This window comes from Spermophilus citellus, assembly GCF_964194105.1.
Source record: "Spermophilus citellus genome assembly, chromosome: 1".
Taxonomy (NCBI): Eukaryota; Metazoa; Chordata; class Mammalia; order Rodentia; family Sciuridae; genus Spermophilus; species Spermophilus citellus.
In genome coordinates, this window is record NC_138182.1 from 28648078 (window position 1) to 28669456 (window position 21379).

Here is a 21379-nt window from a genome sequence, read left to right on the forward strand (position 1 = left end):
ATTGAATATATGAACGCGTAAGGTAAGCAATAACCCAGGGCCTGGGAGTTCACAAATTAACAGCACAAAAAATGGATACCTGAGTCAGTGAGTAGCCAGGTTACTGTGCGCTGAGGAAGTTGACAGGTGACTCTGGGGGAAGATGAAATTTGAACTGGCTTTGGAAAGGAAGTAGGATTCAGGAAGGTGAAGGAAGTGAGTCTGGCTGGGAAAGAGTCCATTCAGGTCTGACCCCTCCCCACCAGGGACCAAAATAGGAAGGTAATGGGGATCCTAAACTACTGTTAGTACTTCAGAAAGCTACTGAAAATCACTTTTACCACCCTCCCCAGCCTCCATAAGAATGCACAGTCCAAGTAGAACCTGAAGTTTATTTGCTGTGAGTGAAATTATCATGGTTCAGTAAGCTTAGTTATTTCCTATTGGTCTGCAGCTCTAGCTGACGTTATGCATACCTTACATTTAAAAATCAGAAGTGACGTATAACCTAAAAGCAGGGTAGAAGGCAAAATCATTAGATTCGTGGAGTGTAAGAAATGAGAATAAAGTCATCATTGGCTTAGAAATTAAAAAGAGTTGGGGACAACCCAAAGATAAAAAGAAATATCAGTTTGGGGAGGTTAGATTTCCATTGAGTCTTAAGTATTAGTACTGGTATTTAGACAGATGAAGTTTTAAACAGAGGAATAAAGGACTTTAGAATGTCATTTTAGGCTGGTTAATCTGATAATGGTGGAATAGAGGAGAGCTTAGGGAAGGATAACAAATATTAACGCTGACCCAGTGAGAGATGCCCCGTGCCTAGCCAAGGTTAGAACCTTCTGCCAATATCCTTCCCATCAGTATTCAAATTAATAATCCAAATTGCTACTGTCATGTGACTACACCTCCCGAGGCTCTGAGCATCCCGTGGAGTCTCGTGTCTCAATTCCTGTGGTCATGGTCCTCTCCCGGGGATAGCCAGTCCAGCCTCTCGCGCTCACCTCTGCTCTCATGGAATGGTTTTTGTAGCCTCCTGTCCTTCCTTTCCTCTTCCCAGCACCGGCAGCAGAACCTTCAGTGAAGGTTCCTGAAGACCCATAACCTTCAAAATCACAGCCTTGAGCCTTGGTGCTCGGTAACCAAGGCTTCTACCCTCCCAGCTGGTGTTTGTCACCTGTCATCCCTGTTCTTCCGTTGTTTTTGTTTGTTTTGCTATCACCAGCAAGCTGGAGCCCAGGATCCCTCTCTTTTGCATTCCACACTTAGGACACACTTTAATGACATAAGGTTTTAAACAGTTGCACCTCAGGCCTTTCCCGACGAAGCCTTGCAATGGGAATGTGAGCAAAGAGCACATTCATGGGAAAGGGGGCAGGCAGAGGAGAGAGGAAAAACTAACCCAGGATGGAAGAGGGGTTTCCAGTTCTTGGTCACCCAAGAGGACAAGAGGGTGGATTTCCAAAGTATAGTAAACACAGTGATTTGGCAGGAAAACGGAGAACAAATTAAAACTGCGAGACAAGTGCCGGAATAACCTGGAGACCCAAGGGACCCACCTGTGAGTTTGTCACAGCCCACAGTAGAGACAGCACTCCCACAGGAGACTTGTGCCCACAGAGGAGGGGTTGCCGAGTGAACAGCTGAAAGTGGCCACGAGGCCCCTGAGAGCTCTCTCCATGGCCCCGTGGACCACTGCAGAGCTGGGGCTGCCCCAGGATCAGATGAACCAGGTTCAATCTTCACCTTTCCAAGGGACACAGAGGAAGCAATCCAGCGGGAAGCCTGAACTTGGCACCCTGCTTGCCATTTTACTACCTGTGTGACCTCTGAATTGTTTAGCCCCTCACCCTGTTTTCCTTGGTAAGACTGGAGGGGTACTGCCCATCTTGGGGACAGTTGCGAGGGCTGACGAGAGGCCTCTGCACTCTGGTATCTGGTAGGAAAAGACCAGTTCCCTGAAGTGGAAGGAAAGTGTGGTTTGCTCAGTGAAGATCTGATGGTTGGTATGAACACTAAGGCCCTGGAAACCCAGGGCATGTAGATGACAGTCGGCACTTGGGTCATGCTGTTTTGTGGTAAATCTGTCTTGGAGGCTCTCACCTCTGGGATCACCTTGGTAGCTTAATCCAGGGACGCAGGAATCTGCAGACCAGACTGTGGTGCCAGGCGTGTGGGAAGAGAGCTCTGTTAGGCACGGCTGGAATGTCAGTGCTATTTATAGCAGGTCCTGTTTATTATGGCGTACATTCTTACGGAGCCCAAAGCCCTGGGTGCTGTTTTTTTTTTTTTTTAATTTTATTTTTTTTAATGAGGGAAAAGAACAAATATTCTTGAAAATCCAAGAGAAAGACTACACCATATCAGAAGTCCATGAAGAAGCCTTTTCCATAAATTTCACAAGAAAAGAGGCTGTTCTCCTGGGGGAGTTCCCCGGGTGTGTGACCCACATGCTGGGTCCATTAACCTGTGAGACCTCTATGAGGAAATGAGGCTCTTCAGATCCCCTCAAGAGGGGCAGAGGACAGAAGCGAAGTCACTCACTCACAGAAAATCTGGGTTTGAAGTGCCACACAAGAAGCCTGCAGCCACCCTCTACGTGATACCCACCGAGTCGTCACACTTGGGCTAAGTTGACTTGAGACCTGGTCTCGTCAGACCTTTGACTGTACACACTTCACACTCACAACCATGGTACAGTTTTATTTGAAATGCTGGTTTTGCCCATAACTGGCAAAACAAGACTAATACACTCAGACTGCTCTCCCTCCCAGCTCAGCCCCCTGTGAGGAGTTTGAAGGACACGTCCCACATGGCTGCCCCCAGGCCTGATGCCAGCATTTTCGGTAGTGGCTGAATACCAGACCCTCAAGCCTGGGACCTACAGTGGCGTGTTGAACGTGACAGTGACAGTGGCAGCCTTGTATGGAATGAAGCAGGCAGGCCACCGCCTCCAGTTACTAAGCTCCTGACTTTATAGGTATTGCTCAAGCTGGGTGTGAGGCATCTTTCCCTGGGGGCTCCCTGGAGATGTGTCGGCCTTACCAGCCTCGTGGGAGACCCCTGGGGGTACCGCCTTCTGACCCTTAGCAGAGCCTTCCCTGCTGAGCTCTCTGGGCCCCCCAAGATTCTCCACATAGAAAGGGGGGCTTTCTTCTCTGCCCAGGGATCGGGAGATCTCTCGCTCCCTTGCCCAATGTGTCCTGCTCCATTCTTTGAGCACAGGAAGATTTTTTTTCCCTAACAGTCCAAGGCTCCTCCCCTCTGTCACTTCCTCCAGTGCATCTAAGGGTTTGCTCTTCAAAATTTACCCTCCTTTTTCAAAAATTTGTCCTTGTTAATATGATCATAGTGTTTTGAGAATTAAATAATGCATGTGAATCACTTAGAATAGGACCTGGTACAAAATAAGCTCCCCCCAAAATTAGTTGTTTTTAAGTATCTTCACATTTGAATGATATATATACCATGTTGTACAACGCTTTTCCTATACATTATGTTATCTAAGCTGGATATATATTCATCCCTGATTTTAGACAAGGAAGTTGAACTTCAGAGGAGTAAAACTGTTTGCCCAAATTCACAGAACTTTCCTGAAACCAAATGTCATTGGTTTTATACCAAATAGTAAGCGCCACTTACACAATGTTTCCTTATAATTTGTGGAAACATCTGAGGTAATACATACACAATTTCACAGTCTTCTGTGGCACCTGAACTACATTAGCCACTGTCTTGCGTTCACGCTTCTTGTATGTATGTGTTGTGGAAAGCAGTTAGTTTGTTTGGTGTATCTGACAGGGAAGTACTTCCAATAGTATATATTGCTCCCAAAATTCACTATTTCTCCATTTTCATCAAGATACAGTTTAATGCTCTGCAAATAGCTGTACGTCCATTCTTTAAAGACCCCTGAGGCCACCACCTAATGAGCTGGTACAGTGACTGACAGTGCATTTATTAGCAAGCCCTCCTTCTGGAAATCCATATCTCCTGGGCTTCATCTTGAAACCCTTTCTTCCTCTGCTGCCCCTGGGGACATGGTGACATTATTGGGCAGCAGCTTCCTCCTAATGACCTTGTTTTTGTCTTGCCTAGTTCAGAGGAGGAAGCTTCTCCTAATGATCTTTTCTTCAGGATATGGTTTGTGAGTTTGAAATCCACGCCACCCCCCTTTCATTGGCAAAACAAGTGAACAGCCACATTATTGAAAGCTACCGGGAGTGGGAAGCCTACCTTTGTGCAGGTGGTTTGCATTAAAAGTATTTATCCCATATGACCCACCCAGAATGCTGCTTTGTCCAAGTTCTGGGTCTCCTCATTTTAGAATATGTCCTACTTAATTCAGCAACAACCTTGTGTGAGCAACATGGCCCTTGGGATCATGCCACTTGCTTACTCTTGATCACGGCAGAAGGTCCCTGGAACCGTGAGCGGTGGCACCCAGGGTCTGTGCAGCATGTGCCTGCATATTTGCTCTCTGATCTGAGCAGTCGTAACCATGGTCACAGCTCCTGATGCCAACCGCTTGGAGGGACAGCTGCAGTTAGTGTTGTAATACTGGTTTCTCTGGGTATATTCTACTGCTGTGTCCCTGTGGAGACATTTCAATCCCCGTCAGTGATTTTATTCATGTGTATCCATGCACCTGAGACTCTGAGGCTCTTGGGAACCACCTCAGTTTCTTAGGAATCTTGTTTGAGAGCCATCTCCTCCCCCATAGTCAGACTTCTCCACATGTTGCTTCTCTTAAAGTCTCTCTGTTCTCTTTTCCAGGTACTGCCACTAAACTTCCTTAGAGGACAGGGCTTTATTTGGCAGACAGGGGATGGGGTATGTTTTTCTTAATTACAGTTGTACTCTTAGTTTGTAGTCTGAACTCCTCTGCTTTAGTGGTCCAGTTTCCCTATGGGACATCCTAGCTGGGAGTTGACAGAGTTCCCTCACCTCTCCCTGACCTCAAACGACTTGCAATCATGGAGGCCAGTCTCCTGCTGCTTTCCTGCAGAGCTCAGGGACTCAGAATGGCTGGATGTCTTTCTCATTTAATCCCGAGTCATCTCTCCCTTTTTAGTTAGCTATTTTTTCCTATTTTGTGTTTTACATAAATCTTTACCACCCCATGTTCCTCATTTGCTTCCATAGTGACTTGTCCTGATGGGGTAGTTCCCCATCAGTCTCGGTTCCATGGCAGGGAAGACTTTGTCTTCTATAAACATTCTGCTTTTGCCATAAGCTGGGCCTTCTATCCCCAAAGCCCCTTCCTCTAGGAGTATCTTTGGGCCCTTTCGCTGGTGGAGCATGTGGACACCATCGTTCCAAGAGACATGGCCACCTTGAACAGTACGACTCCACAGCCTGAGGCCCCCAAAGAGTCCTTCAGATGATCCTGAGCTGTGGGCTTGGAATTTAAACAGATTCCAGATTGCAACTCATTCATGAGAGCAAAGATAGAGAAGAGAATTGATCTCATTTGCAAAGCTAACAGCATTAGCTCTTATTTAGGCTTCTTCTAGGTAGACCACGACATGGCTTTTATTCTCAGTGCTTTCCTAGTGTTGGTTTTTTTCTGGCTACTTAAATAAAGTGCCAGAAAAGGGGGCTTACACAACAGAAATCTGTTGTTTCATGTTTCTGGAAGCTGCAAGCCCAAGATCCAGGGCTTTCTGCCTTCTGTGGAGTGTGAGAACTTGTCCCCTGGCTGTGTCCCAGGCTTCTGGTCATCTGCAGTGTTTGACTTTCCTTGGTGTGTAGAAGCAGCACACCAAGCACTGCCTTTGTCTTCCTGTGATGTCATCCCAGTGCACCTGTCTGTCTCCAAGTGTCCTCCTTTTATAAAGATGCCAGTCGTATTGGATTAGGGGACTCTCCTCCCATGTGACCTCATCTAATTTGGCTAACCATATCTGCAGTAATCCTATTACTGCAGATCATAGTCACATTTTAAGGTACTGAGGATCAGCACTTCAACACATGATTTTTGTGGGGGACACAATTCAACCCACAACAATGACCCATATCATTACCATCTGTTAACATTCATTCAGTGAACTGCATGCAGTTCCTGGGTATGCTATTGCTTGTCCTAAACATGGTGGGTTTTTATCTGTGAAAGCTTTATTTCCTAAGACATTTGGAATCATAGAGAGGAATAAATGTAATAAATTGGAATAATAAATGTAAGATGAGAAGATGACTTCAAGTACAGTTTTATAAACCAGTGATTTCAAATCATGGACTGCTAGCGGGGCCCAGTGGCACATGCCTATAATTCCAGCAGTTTGGGAGGCTGAGGCCGGAGGATCTTGAGTTCAAAGTCAGCCTCAGCAATGGCAAGGCACTAAGCAACTCAGTGAGATCCTGTCTCTAAATAAAATACAAAATAGAGCTTCGATGTGGCTCAATGACAGAATGCCCCTGAGTTCAACCTCCAGTACCCGCCCCCAAAAACCGGTACAGACTGCAAAGATCATTTAGAGTTACTTGGAAGCGAAGCAGGTATTTCCTTCCCAAATGAATGGGCTTCAGGCCTTCTACCCCAGCTTTAGCAGAGCAACTCAGATTTTCTGTATTATATATGGAGTTTATATTAGATTCTCCAGAGAAACAAATAATAGGATATGTATATTGGGGAAAAGGGATTTTTTTATAAGTAATTGGCTAACAACCATGGGGGCTGGCAATCAGAAGTCTGAAGGGTGGGCCAGTGGGCTGGAGACCCAGGAGAGCCAAGCTGACAGTCTGTATCTGAGAACTGCCTGCCATAGAACCAGGAAATATCAGCTGAAGTGTAAAGGCAGCCTGCTGGAGAATTCTGTCTTGCTCAAAGGAAGCCAGTGTTTTATCTTGTTGAGGCCTTTAACTGATCAGATCAGGCCCATGCATAGAATGGAGAGCAATCTGTTTTCCCCAATCAACTGATTTTCATATTAATCCCATCCGAAACACCCTCACAGAGACACCCAGAGTTTGGCCAGTTATCTGGGCACTGTGGCCCGGGCAAGTTGACACACAAAATTAACCATCACAGAGCTCTACATAAAACTTTGTTGAAAAATAATGGTTCTGCTACTGGTGGAAATAGAAAGTTTGAAAACCCCTGCCTTAGACAATCCTTAATTGGAAGCCCATGGTAAAGGCCTGTTTTCTTTCAGCAACTATAATCACTTAAGAACTATAGATTTAATTGCAAAAGATTTTCCTGAAGAATTAGCCTAGAACTTCCTTCTTGGCATCTTTGTAGAACTTTATGGGCTTTCAAGACAGCAAATATATTCCCTCTTCAGTGTAAATCTGTAACCTAGAGAGACTTTCACCTGCTTTGTATTGTAAAATTTGGACCAATTGGTGTTTTAAGAAAGGAGTTTGCTTAGCTTATTAAGCTTTTGAAATACTGTCTTCTTTTAATAATGTATAATTGGGGCAGCTTGTTCTAGACTTGTTCTGTGGAGAAAAATATGGATTATTGATTAGAAGTCCTGGATTGGAATCCTGGCTCTTTCCCCTGATACATTACTGAGCGATTTCCTTCACCACCCTGGGGCCACGAGTTCTTATTTTTTGTTGAGAATCCCCTCTTCATGGGGGCAACCATGAATTTAGACATGTTCTCTGACCCTGAACACCTCCAAGCCTGAGTCCTGGAAGTTGGTTCTCAGTGTCTCTGATCTCCATCTCCCACTTCCTTCCCACTTCTCTGCCTGGGTCGAGCCCTATGACTCATTGACTTTGAGTTGTGATGACCTGCTCTCAAACTTGGTCTGGTTCCTTCTTCAAGCCATCCTCATTTTTTTTTTTCAAATGTGAATTGAATCACATTTCCCTCTGTAAAATGTACAGTATACTGTTTATTTTCTTCTTTTAAAAATAGCTAATTGTTGAGTGCTTACTACATCCTCACTGCAGTGGTAAACACTATACATGGATCATCTCCCAAACAGGTTTATGAGGTACAGTACAGTGAGTATTTCCATTTTACAAAAGAGGAATTCGAGCCTTAGATTAAATTCCTAGCCTGAGGTCATAGGTCAAGTAGCTCTGCAGGCATTCTGACACAGGACACTCTTACCCCTTCCCTGCAGTGTTCCTCCCTAGGTGGCCCACAGACCCTTCCCTTCCCACCATTGCCTGTCACCCTTCTTGTGCAGGTTCCCCACCTAATGGCCAGGTGGAACCCAATATCCTAAGTGCCACACCCAGTAAGTATAATATCTCAATCTTAGGAGGCTCCCAAGTATTCCTAAGTAAAAGAATGAAAGAATCTCTCAAACATTTGGTACCTGCCCAGACTTAATATTATTATGTTTCTGTTAAAACAGGAATACATTGAAATTCTTTAGTTGACTAAGAGTTTCTCAATCTTGGCACTACCAACATTTTGGACCTGGTAATTCTTTGTCATCAGGAAATGTCTTGTGTATCATAGGATGTTTTGTAGCATCCCTAGCTTCTACCCACCAGACAGATAACAGGAGTACACCCCCAAACTATACAAAGAAGAATGTTTCCAGTATGTATTCCCAGATTTGGGGGGCTAAGGCAAGAGAATGGCAAGTTTAAGGCTAGACTGGGCAGCGTAGCAAGATCCTGTCTCAAAAATCATCATCATCATCATCATCTCCAGACATTTCCCAATTCCCTGGAAAAGAAAATTGATAGAGGATCATTAGCATAACTCCAATTAAACTTCTGAATGTGTCCTTTGCTCTTCCAGCTCCCAATGTGTCTTGCTATTAAGAATGGGATTTGATACCAATTTATTCTGTAGTCAGTAATGTATTAAAAAGTGTTCATATACAGCAAAATGCTATATGGTATCTCAGATTGCATTCTAAAAAAGAAAGAGGAGAGCCAGGTATGGTAGTACATGCCTATAATCCCAACAGCTCAGAGGCTGAGGCAAGAGGATTGCAAGTTCAAAGCCAGCCTCAACAACTTAGCAAGGCTCTAAGCAACTTAGCAAGACCCTGTCTCAAAATAAAAAGGTCTGGGGATATGGCTCAGAGGTTAAGCTGGTGAAGGCTACATGCAAACTATTACCTTTGCAACTCTTCTGTAAGAAATCTAAGAAGTCTTTGTTTTTTGAAGTATTCATTGGAACCATTTACCAAGCAAAAAATGAAGAAGGCTTGTTTTTTCAGACACAAGCAGAAGCAGAGACAAATATGTTCCTTCTTAGCTCTTAGTGACCTCCTTGTCTTTGATTCATTTCACAGGCTCTCTATTCATATGGATGACGAACTGCGACATATTGCACAGAATTCTCTTCAGGGCTTACTCGTTGACTTCTCAGACTGGAGAGAAGACGTGCTGTTTGGCTTTACCAACTTCCTGCTCCGGGAGGTCAACGACATGCATCACACACTGCTGGACTCATCCCTGAAGTTGCTGCTGCAGCTGCTCACCCAGTGGAAGCTGGTCATACAGACCCAAGGAAGAGCCTATGAACAGGGCAACAAAATCAGAAACTCAGAGGTGACTTCCCCCTCTCCCCACCAGCTTGTTCTTTATTCTACTACACGTGTGAGTGAGTGGCAGCCCAGAGAAGCTTCTGGAGTTCCTCCTTCCAGCCACTGGAGAACTTCCTCTGGTGCCACCCTTAGTTCTGTGCTGGCACACACTGCGAGAGAGAAACTCAGGCATAACATAGTATGTCAGGTCAGACTAGATGACACTGTGGAAATTGGTTTTACCAGAGAATTATGATTACAGATCTGTTTGTAAGAGCAAATGGCTATAGGACAGGGAGTTGAGCTAGACATGGATATTGGTATGGGTACAGAAATAGATATATAAAAGTTTTAGCTGTCCACTGATTTTTGGTTGGTTTTTTTTTTTTTGGGGGGGGGGGTGTTTTTGTTGTTTTACTCTGCAACATAGGAGTTGTTCTGCCAGTATCCGCAGAGAAGAAAATGTAGTCTTGTGGCTTCTTGATATTTCATGCTTCAGTCATGAATGGCAAAACGTTTTGGAGAGTAGATTGAGAAGGAAGATTGTCCAAAGGAGAGCCAGGGTCCTTGTTGCCAGGCAGAAAGCTGGCATTGGCATTGGGCAGATGGAGACAGGTCTGGCTGGGAGGAGCATCGCTGAGGGTCTGAGGACTGTGGAGGCTCAGGACAGCACATCAGCATCCAGGGAACAGCAGGGATGAACCCCTCTGGGGATGGGCTGACCTCAAAGATAGTGTTCAGGTCCCTCTTCCTTCCGTGTCTGCTACACATGCTGGAAGATGACAGGTAGAAAAAAGGGGGTTGTATGTGCTTGGGAAAGGGAAATGAGGTGGAATCTGCCATATCATCTGGCTTGCTTCTGCTTTAGGTTCACTTGTTTGAAGTTTGGGAACTTTCAGAACTTATCGTGTAAATGTGCCAAACCTCAATGAGAATCTAACAGACAAACAAGGAAGCAAGTGTACATAGAATGTAAAATGTTTAGAAATTCAATTTAGTAGTTTGTAAAAGTCTATAGGGAATTTAGATGAAAGTGACTTAAGCCATTTTGATCATACATATAGATATTGCATAATCCCAAATGCTATGGAGAGAACCTGTTTTGTTTTTGTTATTATTAACAGGTTTTGAAAAGTTATTTCTCATCAGACATACCAGATGGTTGATAATATTCCAAAGCAACGGTTGATCTGCAAAGTAAAAAGGGATCTAGGGCATTTCACAAAGAATAGCAAATCCATAGAAGTGTCTGATTCAAAGTCGTTGTCATTTAGTATACTGTTACAAGGTCAAATGTGCCAAAAGACACATACAAGAATATTTTTTCCTGCTTGCATTGGTCTCTTGCTGAATACAGAATGTTGTTCTTACTTCATGACAGCTCATTCCCAACGGTGCCAGCCACAGAATCCAGTCGGAGCGAGGTCCTCACTGCAGTGTCCTCCACGCCGTGGAAGGCTTTGCTCTGGTTTTACTCTGCAGTTTCCAGGTGGCCACACGCAAACTGTCTGTGTTAATCCTGAAGGAAATCCGAGCTCTGTTTCATGCCCTGGGCCAGCCAGAGGTATGGATTACTCTTCCAAATTCTCCAATTTATTTCTTTCGACTGTTTTGAAATTTAGATAAAAATTACAAATAACACCTTACTGTTTTGTGTACTCTCGTGTCACCTGTGGTATTGACGGTTTTCAGTGCATCATTGGGATTATAATGAGCAATAGTGTCCTCTATCTTCTGAAGTTAAGTCATATATCCTGATAGCAATAAAGAAGACCACTCCTGGTCACTAAGGATGTTGCTTTCCCAAGTAAGGAATCTTATGATTAATATGTCATATTTATGTTGGAGAATAATCTCTATAAAAATAATGTATTCCATTTAAAATGAGAGGTACCCAACAGTCTGGCTAACTGAAAGTTGTGTCATCTCAATGATGTTAAGAAAATGGCTCCATAAGAAACGCATCCTCCTCAGATGGGAGAAGGAAGCTAATTTTAAGTATGATCAACTCCAGCCAACCTCCCGCTCTGGTCAAGAGCAGTCTACCTTCCATGAGATGTTACAGCTCGTGACCTGCAGCACAATTGAAGAAAACCGGCTATTATGCCACATACTTCTTTGCAAAAAATGCCACTTTCAATTTTCTGGTCTTAAATCGCTAATCTCGATTTCATGATCCTCACTGTGGTCACAGTTTTTATAAAATATTTTCAAGCTCATCACAATCCTCTCTGTTCACATTTCTTCAGATAGCTTTTTGGCTATTTCAGGGCCACAGTGCTGGCATCTGGTAAATGCACCTCCAAGGCGTGCTGTATTTGGTGAACCTCCATTAAGTTTCTAATTATGATAGATAGATAGATAACAATGATAGTAATTGCCATGTACAAAGTCAGGCACTGTGCCAAGTGCTTTGCACACGTTATCCATTTTATCTCACAATAAGAATCTATTTTGTTTATCCTAATATTACAGATACTAAGACTGAGGTTCAGAGAGGTTAAAGGACTAATCCCAAATCAACAAGTAGGATATTAGAGTCAGAATTCAAAGCCAGATTATTTATATATATATATATATATATATATATATACACACACACACACACACACACACACACACACACACACACACAAACATCTCCAAAGTTCCATGTTCTTAATGGCTACTCAACCAGACTGTGTCAAGGATGTTTCTCAAATGTTGTTTTCTTTGACCAGCCACAACTTCTTTAAAACCATTCTCATTTATCACTGAATACATACATTCCAAGGCTTTCATATAAGACTTCTCAATAAATCATTTTATGTTTTGAAGTTTCTCTGTAGTAAAGAGCAGCAAACATATGCCTATCCATGTATGATGGATATGTACATATATTCTTCATATCAAAGAATTTTCAATAAGATACCTTCTCTTATTTTTTTCAATTTATTTCTTTTCGTAAATAGCTGCATGCCACATAAATATCACAGAAAGTCTGTAGTTATTCTCCAGTGAAGTTTCTTTTTGACTAGAATTCAGTCACTGTCAACAGTTTATCAATTATTTTAGCGAGATAGCAACTTTAAAATAATTGCTGCTTTTTTGGTCTGAAAAAGCCTGTTCTTGTAGGGTTTCCATTCCTTGAAAGGAACAACAAGTGAACACTTCAATGACTAATGTACTACACTGGTTTGGGGGTTCTTGTGTGCATGTATGAATCTATGAAATCCAGGGAAATGTCTTTTGAGAACAATGTGAATTGGAGTTCTAAATTATCTTGCCCTGAAACTCGAACGAGAGAGCTCAGAACCTCTGGGGTTTTCTGCCCTACCTTTCACTGTCTTGGCTCTCGCTCCTCTGTGACAAATCCCTTATTGGTGTCTTGCAAGCTGTTGTGCTTCATGTATTAGATGGAGGCAGTGGGTGGGTGGGAAGGATTCATTTTCCCATGGAGAATAATCACCTCCTCTTTGAACAGGATGATGACAGGCCAATGATTGATGTCATGGATCAGCTAAGTTCTTCCATTCTCGAAAGTTTTATTCATGTAGCAGTTTCGGATTCAGTAAGTACTCGTTCGATTCTGATTGCTAGTAGTGCTTACATCTAAGCTCTGGACCTACCTGAAAGAGAGTGTCAAAGAAAAATTATGTGGCTGGCTTTGGGGATTTAAGTTAGATTAGTAAAAAAAAATGCAAAGTTACTTAGAAAAATAAGATTAGCTTTTCAAATGATAGCTTAGAAGACATTCAGATAAATTTGAAGCAAAAGTTAAGCCTTAGGAAAGTAGATATTTTTCAAATTACAATTTCAAAAAGAATTGTTCAAGCTTCTTACAGAAAATCAATTTGTCTCACTCTTTATATTTAACACAATATGCATACTTAATATTTATTTAATTCATATTGTACTTAATTTTTAATATGGTAACTTCTATGTATGTGGTGCTTTACGGTTTGCAAGGTGCTTTCACATTTATTATCTCATTTGATCCTCAGTTTTTGAAACTCAAAAACATCATGGGGTGGGGAGGTTGGGGATGAAGTCATCAGTAGAACACGTGCTTAGCATGAGTGAGGCTTTGGGTTCGAGCCCCAGCACCAGAGAACAAAAACAAAACTGAAATGTTAGTGAGAGCCCAGGCTTGCCTGGTTAGACTCTGAATCTAGCAGAACTTTATCTGCTACACAAATACATTCTTCCTTTTAAAAAGCATATTGGCAGCTTTCAGATTTCCTGAGCAAGTAGAAGGGAAACTGAAACTCATTTTAGTTATCTGACTTTTTAAAAATTAAAGTACAGTAAGAGAACCTGGATTCATTTCAACTAAATAGCTACGAGAGGCAGGGCAATCTGGGACAGCTAGCAGGATCCACATTGCTGATGCCTGATGCAGATACTTGTCAGAAGTTATAAATGAATACAAACTCTGAAGACATTTGTTAGCTTTTCTTAGCTTTTTTTTAACTGAGATTGAACACAGAGCCCTGTTTTTAGTAGTCCTGTTCTTGCTTCTGGACATCATAATAATTATTAAACTGTTAGCCAGGCACTGTGGACCTCCACCACAGGATAGAAGTTGTCTGCTGATTTTTGGAAGTTCCAATTCTTTTAGCATGGAACGGAACTGTCAACTTTAATTCTTTTATATGCATATCTTACTTTCCTGTGGATGCCTTCATATTTTGTTCTTGTGATTTTGTTCTGTTTATTAGAATCAAAATCTTGAGGTCAACAATTCTGCACTTAGAAAGATGCACAGAAGTGGGGAAAGAGGAACGGGAAGCAGTGCCAGTTTCATGCCAGGTGTTTCTGCATCCATTATCCCTTATCCTGAGATGATGCCCAACAGACACGGAGGCAGTGTCTTCTCCTGGTGTAACAGCTAGATCGTTTGAAAACTGGTGTCCCCAAAACATTGGTATCTGCACTTAAAAGAGAATGAAATATAAGAACTGATATTTATTACATATATGTGTATTATATCACTTATTATCAGTTTTTATAGATATCATATATTACTGATATATGTATATATCAGTTCTTTTATTTCATTCTCTTTTAAGATATATATTTTATATTGTATATATTATATATGTATAGCTATATTACACATCTAGTCTGTATAATATCATGTAATATATTATATAATATAGATAACCTTCCAGATGTTTTGAAACATTATTTTTGCTTGCTATCATAGGGCGAGAGTAAGTAGTTATCTCAAAAATCATCAGTTAAATGCCCTTCATAAAAGCGACTATGCTAAACCATCTCTCTAAATCAAAGGGAAGGTGTTTTAGTCTGAGTAAATATAAAGAAGATCACAGCTAACACACACACACACACACACACACACACACACACACACTGATGCAGGGATAAAAACACATTTATGAATCTCAGAGATAACTAACTTTTGAGATTTTAAAATGGCAGATCTGTGGTATGGAAGAAGGTGCACTCATCCTGGTGAGGATGAGTCATTTCAGTTCAGCTTTGGTTGACTGCCTACCTCTGTGCCTGCAGGCAACGTTACCGCTGACCCACAACGTGGATCTGCAGTGGTTGGTGGAATGGAATGCAGTCCTGGTCAATAGCCATTATGATGTGAAGAGCCCTTCCCACGTCTGGATATTTGCACAGTCCGTCAAAGACCCCTGGGTCCTCTGCCTTTTCAGCTTCCTCCGGCAGGAGAACTTGCCCAAGCACTGCCCCACAGCCCTCAGCTATGCCTGGCCTTATGCCTTCACTCGGCTCCAGTCAGTGATGCCTCTGGTGGACCCCAAGTAAGGCAGCTGTGTGTTTTCCTCTGTTTTGCTTATTTTACCATTTGCTCTCTTAAATTTTTATTTTATATAAGAAAATGGAATAGTATGATCCTTTCTGATTTCTAAGTTTCCTACCCAGGATTCTTAACATTGAGTAACACCAGATAAGAAGTCTTTCTCTAGAGCAATTTTTTTTCCCTTAGTAATCAGTATGATTATCTATGTATAGAATCTTAGACTCTAAATGATGAAAGGGGCCATAACGTTCTATCCGTTCAGCTTCTCATCCTGTGCAGATATTCCCTGAACAACATCCTAGACAGACGGCTGTCTAGCTGAGTACTTCTTGTGATCTTTCATTAACAAGTGATATTTAAAATCAAGGGCTTAGTTTCACTCTTGTTTTTGACTCCCTGTTTCTAGCAGCCCAATTAATGCCAAGAAAACCAGCGCTGCGGGCAGTGGAGACAACTATGTTACCTTGTGGAGAAACTACCTTATTCTCTGTTTTGGAGTCGCAAAACCCAGTATTATGAGCCCAGGACATTTACGAGCTTCCACTCCAGAAATAATGGCGACCACGCCCGATGGTACAGTGAGCTACGATAACAAGGTGACATGACATGCTTCAGAAGAATTATTCTGTAAGGTTTTTTTTTAGCTTGTTTGTCTAGAGTTCCCAGTGCAAATTGCACTGTGCCTGCCATCTGGAGTATTATGGGATCAGATTTTCATCCTACACATTTCTAAATTCCATTGAGTGTTTATGTGAATAATTTATTACTCCTCTCTGGCAAGAAGGGAACCGATGATAAAGAGAAGTTGAGAAATTTGCTTAAGACCCTTCAGTGACTTGTATTTCTAAGTGCCCTGAGGTCATATTTGTTTTCTACATACCATATCTCTCTCGCTCCTCACCAACTTTTCACCTTTAAACCATGCCTTGATTAAATGGTGTTGTTCCAATAGTTTTATAGACTTATATGGTTAAAAAAAGAAGATGACTGTTATTAAAAAAAATTGTCTTTAGAATTTTGTTACCCAGTTGGGAATTACCTTCCTTGTTCTGTATTAAATTCGTGCATTTTTTTCCTGTAATGATGGCAGTGCCTTGGGATGTGGCTCAGTACTTTGAAACTGTTATAATGGAATCCTCATGTGATGAAAGGAACCATCAGTTACCATGTTACCTCTTTTTCACTTTTAATCAACTTGTTTCAGGCCATAGGCACCCCATCGGTGGGAGTTCTGTTAAAGCAGTTGGTGCCTTTGATGAGACTAGAGAGCATTGAGATCACAGAGTCCTTAGTTTTAGGATTTGGAAGAACAAATTCCCTTGTTTTCAGGTACAGTAGTCTTAATGACTTTTTCTACGTGCATACATGCTGCTGCTATTGTAGTTGCTTTTCTTAGCTTGAGTTTGCGTGTATGTATTGGTGTGCACCTGGAGAATTTGTAGGCTTCGTGCGATTTCCTTTGTCTTCTTTGGTTGATGTGCACGTAATGAGTGTTCCTTGCAACTGCCTCACATTTCACTTTTAGTTATTGCAGCTTTGATTTTTACCTCTCAGATCTGATTTCACTTGCAAGCTTTGTTTTAATTAACTATAAATGAAGATGACTCCCCATCAATCCCCAGTTTCCCAGACTGCTCAGAGGCTGTGATATCAAATAATAACAGTATCTGTTAATCTGCCATTTATCCAATAGACTCTTAAAGGTGATGCATGGGTAGAACCCTTTTGGGTGTTTTCAATTTGGCTGGCTGATTTTTCTGTATGGTACTTTCTCTTGCCTTAAGAGCAACAGCAAACCTGATTTTCTGGATTCCTTTATTTTGCATCTTGCATTGGCAATCAAATAAAAATTCCAATGAGGCAGCATCAAAGTATTTTGAAAGAGGCATTGTAAAATGTTCCTTTGGGCTGCTTCTGATGGTATTAGCTAAGCAATGAAATCCAACATGGACAAAAAAATATACATCAAAATTTTCCATGGAGAGGGAAAAGGGAAAACTTCAAATATCTAGGAGAAATTCTATTTGAAAAATAAAGATTATTGAGATGTTTCAGAAACAACTGAAAAAGACCCATTAAGTTATTCACTGACAATCAGATTTTTATCCTTAAAAAATAATAAAAATTTGGGGTTCTTATTTCTTGAGTTCCAGTGAACCAGCATTTTACTAGTTTTAGTTAATTAGTTAAAATTAAGCTTCATCTTAACATACTTACTTTTAAAAGATTATAATAACAATAATAATGATGAAATGACCTAAAGTTCTTTCTCATAGAACATAAATATTTTTGCATATTTTGTCCTTTCACTATTCATGGAGGTAGGTGACATTTTTTAACCCCACCACCATGTACATCTGGAAAACTTAATGTCCCTAAGCCTCAGTGTCCTCAACTGTAAAGTTGGTATAACAAATAGAAATAAAGTGCATCTCTTTAATTTAAAAAAAAGTATAATAGAATACATCTCATAGATTTCCTGAGATGATATATTAAATGTAAATAGGCACTCCATGCACATAAGTAACATTTGGTAACTAGAATCTGTTCTGTAGAGGAGACTATTAAGATGATTCGTATTTTTTAGTGCCTTAATTTTATCTGTTTATTTTTATGTGGTACTAAGGATCGAACCCAGTGCCTCACACGTGGTAGGCAAGTGTTCTGCCTCTGAGCTATAGCCCCAGCCCTTATTCGTATTTCTTTGATAAAGAAATCCTAGCATATGTATTAGAAAAATTAGGACTAGAAACCAGATTTTCTGTCTCTCAGTGCAAAATGCCACTGGGTTTGTGCCTTCCTGTCCTTGGATTTTCTTAGAGGGTGATGGCAAACAGCATAGAATATCCTACCAGAAACTTTGCAGTTTTCAACCATGCCATATATTATAGACAAAGTAAGTTAATACTAGTCTGGTGACAAGCTGGAACTCATAATTTTGTGTTTTGACATAGCAATTCAGAAGATATTTCTGAAATTTTTAATTCAGAAGTTATTTCTAACTATATAGGTTGACAAGTATAAATCTAAAAAATTGAGATTGTGGGGACAGGTGAAGGGTATATATGTATGATATACAATGTATGTTAAAATGATCAAACATTTTTATCACAGAGGAAAAATAATTTTGATGGCAACCTCACTAGTTTAGTACCTGTCATAATTTTTATTTATCATATAGCTCAAATAAAGAAATTTAGCTCTGAAATCCAAGGATTTCATTTTTAAAATCAACTGAAAACAGTCTCCAGAACATGTATCCCAATGTTAGCTCAGAGCAATTGCACCCATCTCTTTTTCTCTAATTGTCCTGAAATTTTCTTGTGTATAGAGACTCAATTAATTTATTTTCAGTTTCATAGCTCATAGTAAATTTAGTAAGCACTTGAAAAATATTCCTTGTTTAATTATTCAGATAGGGTTTTTTGCCAAAAAGGTCACCAGAATATTAAATCACAACCAAGTCAACAGGTATATATTAAGCCAAAATTACATGCACGGCACTGGGATTAAGACCAGTAATACAAAGTATAGACCAGTACCTTACAGTTCACCACATGATAGGGAATTTGGGAGCAGTCAGAAAATTATTATATCAGAAGCAAAATGAAGAAAAGCAAGGAATTTAGGATTGAATGGACATTTTTGGTGACAAGTTTTGTATCAATAACAATGAATTTCAAATGGAATCTTTTGCCTCCATAGAGAATTGGTAGAAGAACTTCATCCATTAATGAAAGAGGCTCTAGAAAGAAGACCAGAGGTAGGATTTTGAATTTCAATAATTAAGACTTAGCTTATTTGGTCAGTGGCATGAATTTAAATCAATTCTAGTAGCTTCTTCTAAAGAATGCCAATACCGACACATGCCTTTAACAATAATTCTTAATATTTTACCAAAATTTGTCATTTTCCTTACTTTTCAAAATTCAAGTATTTAGTATACTATGGTTCCAATTTTAAAGCATGTTATGTCCTAAATATATGATTCAAAACAATTTAGTTTTGTATATATTGTTGTATTACATTCTTTTGCAAAAGATTTGAGTTAAAATTTAAGTCAGTTTTTAGTTTGCTTGTTTGTTTACAAGAAAGTCAATGGCCAAGAAAATTATTTGTTTCATTTGGTATCTGATACATTATTTTCCCTGAAGTGAGTCCACTTCAAAATTCACTTATTTACCAGGCTTAGTAAAATGACCAAAAAAGAAGTTTTCCATACAGTAGATGTGAGGATAACAAATGGTAAAAATTCAGCAATTTGGCACACAGTGTTACGTCTATGACCAGATTTGATGGGATTCTCAGTGTCCCCTGTCCCACTCCACTAGTTTCATAGATTCAATCTTTCACCACTGGGAACATCTGGCTTGTTAGTTCTCAGCATTCTCCCCTTATGTGTATTTATTGCCTCACTTCTGATCAGCAAGCATTGTGTCTAAGCATTAGGAATAAGGAAAATGCATGTATGTTGTCTTTTATGCTTAAAAAGTGAAAGTACTAGACGCTGCATTTCTGTAGTAGTCTCCTAAAGTATAGTCTCCCGACGTCTTTGCCTGTGATTGTGAGTGCTATTTTACCTCCTTCTACACAGAACAAGAAGCGCCGAGAACGGCGAGACTTGTTAAGGCTACAGTTACTTCGCATTTTTGAGCTTCTGGCTGATGCAGGTGTCATAAGTGACAGGTAGGAACAAAATTCTACTGAGTTGGTCTCTCCTCACCAAACTAGTCTTTTGGTCTCCTTTTTCATCTCTCTCTTTTCTCTTACATATATTAACTCAAAAAAGTTTTTTTAAAGCCTACTTTTTCCATATTCTTCTTAAACTGTATAAACAGAACAGATTTTACTCCACGAATCCTGATGTGAATCTTATTTTTCATGATGCCTGTGCTACTTTGATGTAAAGACTTGATGGTCTAAAAGTTTGATTTTTTTTTCCCTTTATTCCAGCACAAATGGAGCCTTAGAACGAGATACATTAGCCCTTGGAGCTTTGTTCTTAGAATACGTCGACTTGACCCGCATGCTCCTAGAAGCTGAAAATGACAAAGAAGTTGAAATTCTTAAAGATATCCGGGCACATTTTAGTGCCATGGTTGCCAACTTGATTCAGTGTGTTCCAGGTGCAGTGATACATCTTTACAAATTACCTTTCATGCTTGGAAAACCACTTGTGCTCCTTAGGACTCTGCTTTCCTCTTCAATTCTCCTAGCCCGCATGCCCATCTAGGATGAGATTCATTGTTTGTTTTGAGATACTTGGAAATGCATGTTAGAACAGGTTGTCATAGCTCAGCACAGAATTGGAAAGGGAATAACAGGAATCAGACTGGGTTTTGTACTTGTCATTTCTATTTTTTGTTTGGGTTCCCATCTGAAAAGGAGCTCTTATGATTTCTATAGGAAGGAAGTAATTCAGAGGAAGCATTCATACAAGCTTCATTTTTATCACATTGTCTCTGTGCTAATTGACGAACATATAATTTCAGCAATATTCCTGCTCTCTGCTGCCATCTCATCAACACATGGAGTAGAATTCTACATCACTTTAATATATTTTACATTTGATTTAAGTATCACATTATTGAGAGAACTATCTTAGTTAATAATGTAATTAAGTATTACATTATTGAGAGAACCACAGGGCAAATGGTTATAAAATATTTTCATTTGTCAGTTTCACATAAAAAGTGTTTTTTGTTTAATTACAAAAAGCTGAAACTCAAGTCATGTAGCCACTTTTCATTATTTTGGTGTTACTAACCTTCTTACCAATGTTCCTCATCCTTGAAGATCCTAAGTTAGGATTTGGGTTACACTCTATACTGCATTTCACAATCCTTCCTCACAACAGGCAGCAGCAATAGGAATACTTGTCATCTTTGAGAAGCTGCTGACCAGGAGTCATCTTAACTGTCAGTGTGAAGAGAGTGTCTGCAGGTCCTGTGGTCTGTCTCTCCTTCCCACTCTGAGTCAAGGTGCAGTTGGCTGCAACATGAAGGGAGGAAAAGTGCACATGTAGAAAGAAATGATTTTAAAAACTCAAGTTTCATTATTAAAGGAAACTGGAGTTAGGGAGCTGGGAATGTAGCTCAGTGGAAATGCACGTTTAGCATGCGTCAAAAACTTTTTAAAAAATGGAAGGAAGGAAAGGGAAGAAAAGTGGACTTAGAAA

General features: G+C 40.5%; 1 protein-coding gene across 8 annotated transcripts in view; it reads left to right on the forward strand.

Moving 5' to 3' along the window:
• The window catches only part of FRY (FRY microtubule binding protein), a gene marked incomplete at its 5' end in the record, with an annotated part of 420839 nt that overhangs the window by 300049 nt on the left and 99411 nt on the right, over nt 1–21379 (forward strand). For all 8 annotated transcript variants that reach the window (XM_081286098.1, XM_081286096.1, XM_081286091.1 and 5 more), the window contains 9 exons: nt 9195–9453; nt 10810–10992; nt 12892–12978; nt 14943–15202; nt 15608–15797; nt 16406–16530; nt 18907–18964; nt 19796–19887; nt 20155–20327. In XM_081286098.1, the coding sequence (XP_081142224.1) occupies nt 9195–9453; nt 10810–10992; nt 12892–12978; nt 14943–15202; nt 15608–15797; nt 16406–16530; nt 18907–18964; nt 19796–19887; nt 20155–20327 (1427 nt within the window). The remainder of the gene's footprint in view (nt 1–9194; nt 9454–10809; nt 10993–12891; nt 12979–14942; nt 15203–15607; nt 15798–16405; nt 16531–18906; nt 18965–19795; nt 19888–20154; nt 20328–21379) is intronic.